This window comes from Lutra lutra, chromosome 2 (genome assembly GCF_902655055.1).
Source record: "Lutra lutra chromosome 2, mLutLut1.2, whole genome shotgun sequence".
Classification (NCBI taxonomy): domain Eukaryota; kingdom Metazoa; phylum Chordata; class Mammalia; order Carnivora; family Mustelidae; genus Lutra; species Lutra lutra.
Window position 1 is genome coordinate 146,490,816 of NC_062279.1, and position 6,182 is coordinate 146,496,997.

The 6,182-nt window shown below is 57.2% G+C and overlaps 1 protein-coding gene across 1 annotated transcript; it reads right to left on the reverse strand.

Moving 5' to 3' along the window:
• Positions 1–1,725: 1,725 nt before the first annotated feature.
• On the reverse strand, positions 1,726–5,944 carry MSX1 (msh homeobox 1). Its single transcript, XM_047718862.1, has 2 exons — positions 5,245–5,944; positions 1,726–2,923 (listed from the first exon to the last, which is right to left on the reverse strand). The coding sequence occupies exons 1-2, from the start codon at positions 5,711–5,713 to the stop codon at positions 2,481–2,483; spliced, it is 912 nt and encodes a 303-aa protein (XP_047574818.1). The 5' UTR covers positions 5,714–5,944; the 3' UTR covers positions 1,726–2,480.
• Between the last annotated feature and the right edge of the window lie 238 nt (positions 5,945–6,182).

The window sequence follows — 6,182 nt, forward strand, 5'->3', positions numbered from 1 at the left end:
CAGGCCCATTTCGCAGATGAGAAAACTGAGGAACAGAGAAATAGAATATCTTCCCGACCCAAAGTCATGCAGTCAGTAACCAGCAGAGCTGGGATGAACCACGTCGGCTTGTCTGACTTCAAGTTCAATACCATCCCCAGGACAGAAGATTCACCAGGGGTGTTCCAGAAAAGAACCCGAAAAATCTGTAGAAGTCAGTGTCCTGAGCTCCGTTACTCTTGGGTTGCTTAGTTTGTAGAGAGGACACAACTCCTTTCTGTTGTGAAAGCAGCGATGTACCTCAGCTTTCAAGCGTCTTTAAAGGATACGTGAGTGTGAGACCTTTTTAGGTCTAACTCCTCTCTCCTGGGGAGGAAGAGGCCCAGAATCGGGTTCTGGCCATGCTTATGGGAACCCAGGAGTCTGTATGGAGTAGCGAACTGAGCTCTACCGCAAGCTTGCTTTCTTTTCTTAAGGAGAAGGAGTTGTGCGATTTTGGGACTTCAGCCCCAGACTCCGGGACGGAGCGTTTGCCAGAGCTATCGAAATTGGAGGATGGGAGATCCAGGGTACCCTGGAACTTGCCCCGCACCAGCTCAGAGTCCGCTCGGAGTGTCTGCGCGCAGTTCTGCGCTCTCTTGGAATTCCTAGGCAGAGCTCCGGCCCCTGGGGCTAGAAACCGCTCTATGTGCCCCAGACTCGGTTTCCACCCTGCACCGCGGCCTCTAGCTGTGGAGACGTCCACCTTTCCCAAGTCCAACGCCAGGTATTTGGAGTTCTAACAACCCTTGGCCTGCTGGCTTCCAGGGTTAACGGCTCGCTGAAAAAGCTACCTGTCCTGCGTGGAGTTTTGAGGCGCCGGGGAATTCGGAACTGAAGCAGGGCCAGGGGAGGGAAGGGCACGCAGATCTGGTGAGAATTAAGCCAAGGCCCCTAACTCAAAAGGGAACAGAGCGGTGCCTGGAACATAGTAGGCTCTGTTTAAAAGGAGGTCATTTTCTGCCATCAACATCCTTGCAGAATTCCCCCCAGAAGGCTAAACTTGGCGGCCATTCAAATATATTCTCCTAGAAGCCTGAATTTAACCTACTGTATAAAAGAAAAACCGAGTTTGTGAGCATTTGGAGGCAGGGGCTCACATAAAGGACACGCCAAGGTGGCAAGTGTACTGTCGCCTTGGGTTTTCAGTAAAGTGTTTTGTTTTTTGGGGTCGTAATAGGGAGTGTGAAGGCGTTCACATTCTGGCAGCTCAAAATTAGATCCACAAACCAGGTCTACACCAGCCCAGTGAGTTAGAGAAGCAAAGCAATGGCCTCCACCCCCCACCTGGCCTCCTGTGGGAAAAACAGGTTTGCAGGGGTGGGAATTGTCTGGATTAGCTGTCTACAGTCATCAAACCATTTGGGTGATTCGCTTTGTTTTCATAGACAGGTTAAAAGGGAAGAAAAAAGAAAGAGTCGGTTATGGGTCGCCTGAGCAAGTGTCGATTTCAGCTTAAAGTGAATTGGAAAATTGAGCCTAATTATCCTAGGTAATTGCTTCAATTCTCCACTTGACTTTGCTAACGCAGATCTGTCCTGCGTGTTCAAAAAGACACCCCCCACCCGTCCCTGAATATCCTGTTGTCACCTTTGAAAGGTGCTAGTGTAAAGCTACCATCGAGCTGAAAAGCAATTGTATATGTGAACAGAAGGCAAGAAGTAAAATTCAAATAAAAGCCTAAATGAATGAAGAGATCGTTTCTTGTAGCTTAAAATTAATTTATTTAACAAATATAGCTATAATATAAATGATAATAAAATTTCAAATATACAGTATATTACACACAATCCCTTCCAAAGGGATTCTTGAGAGTCACACAAATGTACTGTTAAATAGAACAGGAGTTTTAAATTTTATTTTACAGTTTTTTCTGGTACTGGTGAGAGAGGTCCCTTCAACCTACCTTGGCAACGCATCTGTGTCACCCGCCCTCCCCCCCCCCCACCGAAGCAGACGTTTTGCAGTTGAAGTTCTCTTAAGTTTTCCGATGGAAGGACCGGGTTTCCATCTCCCCTAACATGCTCTTCTCTTTTTCTCCAACTGTTCTTATTTTCCAAAATCTTCACACGAGAGTTTCTCTGTGCCTCTCCTGCCTGGTGTCAGGATAGGACGCAGCCACCCAGTGCCGATCCAAACACTAACTCTGCTGGGGACCGCTGGGAAGTCTACACCTCTCTAACCCCAGTTTCTCCATCTGTAACACAAAGGGTAGATCTAGATTCTAGAAGAGTGTTAAGGGCCTCTTCCAGCCTCTTTGGGGAAGGGGATCAGACATTGGAGAGTGAACGCAAGGAGCAGCCGAGAATAAACCGATAAACCGGAGCAGCGTGAGGGGTTCAAGGGGAAGGAGCCGGGAGGTGCCGAACAAGGGAGCTCCTTGCGGGATGGCTCCTGCCGCTCGCAGGAGCCCGGGGCTGGAGGAATCAGCTGGGACCGCAGAGAGGCGACCCTGGGACCCTCTATGTAAGGTGGTACATGCTGTAACCCACGTGGGCTGTGTAGAGTCCCACGGGGGCCACGGGCAGCGCGGCGCGCTGGAAGGGGCCCGAGGCACCATAGAGTGAGGCGCCCGCTGCGGCCGCTACCGCCGCGGGGCCGCCGAGCGGGAAGGAGAGGCCAAAGGCAGCCGGTGGCAGCATGGGCTTGGCGGCCATCTTCAGCTTTTCCAGCTCTGCCTCCTGCAGTCTCTTGGCTTTGGCGCGGCGGTTCTGGAACCAGATCTTCACCTGCGTCTCGGTGAGGCTGAGCGAGCTGGAGAACTCCGCGCGCTCGGCGATGGACAGGTACTGCTTCTGGCGGAACTTGCGCTCAAGCGCCAGCAGCTGCGCCGTGGTGAAGGGAGTCCTCGGCTTGCGGTTGGTCTTGTGCTTGCGCAGGGTGCAGGCCGGGGGGCTCAGCCGCCCTGGGGGGCCGAGAAAAAGGCAGGGCGTTAAGAGAACGGCGCGGGAGTGTAATCCGTCCACCGAGTAGCAACAGTAGTCAATAATACCAGCTACTCATTTTCGTGGAGCACCTCGGGGCCAGGCACTGGGAGGGACACTTGGAAAAGGTTTTCTTCGGTTGCCGCACCCCGCGGGGTAGACGTTCCTGTCTACTCGAGAATGAGGAAACAAAGATTCCAGGTGAAACGGCCGCAGTTTCAAGGCCCAAACTTAACTGGGAAGAGGTGGAACGTCTTAATGCTAGGCGGCTTCTCCAGAAGGCCTTCCTCATCGGGGTTCCTCCCCCCCACACACCTGTGTTGGCACAGTAGGTGTTAATATGGCCGATGGAACTTTAGGCCCTGCGCCCACCCCGAGATCACATCTAGTCTCATGAATTGGCTAAACATGTATCTGTGCCCACCGAGTGTTCTGCGCTAGGCTAGGCGGTGGTGCGGCATCCAACCCAGAGCTCGGAATTCCACTCTCCCTTGGAACAGCATGTTCCTACAAGGTTCTAAGGGCCCTCCCTGGGGACCCGGAGGGGGAGCAAAGCCTGCTGTCAGACTGTCAGAGAGGTAGCACCGGGGCCATTTCTCAAATATGGTGCCAGTGGTGGTGGGAGGGGACTTCTAATTGTCTCCATTGTCTCCTGAGTCTCTCCCACCCCCAGCGCCTTGGCCCTCTCGACACACACAATTGGGAGTGGGTGGGCGAGGGGACTGTAATCACTTGTCCCGACCTGTGTCTCCCATCGCAGAGATCAAAGGTGCCAGGCTTTTTCTTATGGCTTCCAAATGTACCTTAAGGATGGGCGGTGAGTGAGGACCCCGACAGAGGGCTCCCACAGGTCTGAGACTGAGTCCTCTGGGCCAGTCAACCCCTGCCACACTGCGCAGCAGAGGCCAGATAAAACGTAGAACAAATTATTTCCAGGACAACAGAGATTGCAACGACTTTGGGGTCTGGGCAGGGGTCCTAACCGAATTCCCAAGTCCTGGGGAGGCAGCTTTCCCTATCCAGCAACCTCCCTTGGGAAAAATGAATTGAAGTCGAGAATGTTTCACCATGCGGGTTTTGCCTAAGCATGCATTTTTTTTTTCGTTGTTGTTGTTGTTGTTGTTTTAAATAATGATCCTTCGGACTCACAGACCACCAGGATATGAGTCAAATGAAACCTCGGGCTAACATTCCCCCTTCTTCCCTGCTCTAGGCCATTGAGAGTCCGGGAAGCAGTTGGCCCCCGACTCGCTTTCCGACCGGCCACCGGAGGGGCGGGCGCCGAGGAAAACGTCACTCCCTTCGGTAGGGACAGCACAGCCCGGGGCCACCTTCTCCAGCCATTAGGCCCAGGGAGGGGCTGGCCTTTCAAAGACGTTTAATCCCCTGATAAAAATCATTCCTCAGCATCACGCCATTGAATTCGGGTTGCTATTATGCCGCGCAAAATAATCGGAGGAAACGAGGAAAACTTGGGAATTTCCCGTGCTCCTGAAATATCTCCGAGCGTGTTTGCTCGGACAGAGAAGCCGGGGGGCCATGAGGCCTTGGAACGACCCCGAACGCGCCTTTGACGGTTGGAGTCCGCTTCCGGGGCCCAGTCCGCAAGGTTTGGGAGCTTCCCACCGCAATGGAGGGGGCACCTCCCACTAATTGACTTGGTGCCCCGCCCCCTCCACTGGAACCTGAGTGCCCCCTCCCACTAAATGACCCATCCACCAGGAGCACTAAGTATCTTCCTGAAACTTGAAGGGGGAAGGGGAAATTTGCAAGAGGTTAAGAACCTCTGGGCAAAGAGATACTTTATTGCGGGGCGTGAGGGCAGTCTTCTACTGCGAGAAAGTGAAACTCTGAGCGCCGGGAAGATGTCCGTACTACTTCACCCGTAGGGATAACGGCAAAGCAACAGGGTTTGGGGGCAGTTAGGGAATTGGGGACTCCTGGGGTCCTTTGATGGGGGCAGAAGGAGAGGGTGCCCAGAAACCTTGTCCTACAAGTTAATTCCCACCCGCAGCGTCCCCTGGCCAAGGCGGAGAGCCCTCGAAAGTGGACCGAGAGCTGGGTTTCAGCCAGGTCTCCAGCCCTTTAGCTGATGGAGTGGGGAGAGGAGTAAACCCTTCCTCCCAGCCAACCGATCTGCAGCACCAGCTCCAGGTACCCAGCTGCAGGTACGCAGCCGCTGGAGACAAGCAGGCGCCAGCGCGCGGCCTGGCGCCCGCGGTTCCCGCAACCCCCCCCCCCCCCACCTCGGCCGCCCCGCCCTCGGCCCTCTCCCCCGCCGCCTGGGTTCCTGGCTACTTACTGGCTGGGGGCGGGGAGAAGCGGGGGTTCTGCATCCAAGGGGTCCTCTCGGGCTTCTCGGGGCTCTCGGCTTTGACCAGCGCATCTTCTGGCAGCTTGAGAAGTCCTCCCACCGAGAAGTGGCCCAGTGGCCGCGGCGAAGACGGCGCGTCCGGGGCTCCCAGCGACCCGGGCCGGGCGCCCAGGGACTGCGCAGAGCCGCCCACCGCCTGTGCGCCCTCGGAGGCCGCCAGGGCGCTCTCCTTGGCCCCGGGCTTCCTGTGGTCGGCCATGAGCGCCTCCACGCTGAAGGGCAGGAGTGAAGGGGATACTTTGGGCTTGGCCCCCTCCTCGTCCGCGCCCATGGCGGCCGCCGTGGCCGCCGTGGCGCTGGGGACCTGGCCCCCGCCTCCCCCCGCCGGCTTGCCGAAGGCGGAGTCCTCCACTTTGACACCGAGTGGCAAAGAAGTCATGTCAGCAGCCGGGGCCATGCAGAGCCGGGCCCCCCTTCCAGCCGCAGCACGGCCCAGCCGCCGGGCATGGGCTTCGGGCGGGCTGGGAGCGCGGCCGGCCTTTGGGAGCGCCCGGGGCCCTGGCCGGGCGGGCCCTCGCGCGCGCGCCTCCCGCCCCTCCCCAGAAGGCCAGCTCCGGCGCTCGGGGCCTGGTTCCTCGCAGGCGCCGCGGCGCAGGCCGAGTTCCCGGGCGCACTCGCCGGCTCCGGGTCGGGCCGCAGCTCCCCAGAGAACTTGTTAATAAGGCGAGGCTAGCGCGGCGGCGGCCAATCAGCACTCGAGGGGGCGGGCCCGGCGCGAGCCATTGGACAGTGCTTCTGCGGACTGGCCCCGAGGCGCACTGGGCCGCGGGGCGCGCGGGACAGGGCCGGGCCCCGGGAGGGCAAAGGAGGGGAGGGGGCGCGGGAGAAACTTTCTTCCGCGCTGCAACCTGGGCCGCCTGTCTCTT

Coding starts and splice junctions, on each gene's coding strand:
- MSX1 (XM_047718862.1), bottom strand. CDS start 5,713: ATGGCCCCGGCTGCTGACATGACTTCTTTGCCACTCGGTGTCAAAGTG. Junction 2,924..5,244: donor CTTCTCCCCGCCCCCAGCCA/GTAAGTAGCCAG, acceptor TCGGCCCCCCAG/GGCGGCTGAGCCCCCCGGCC.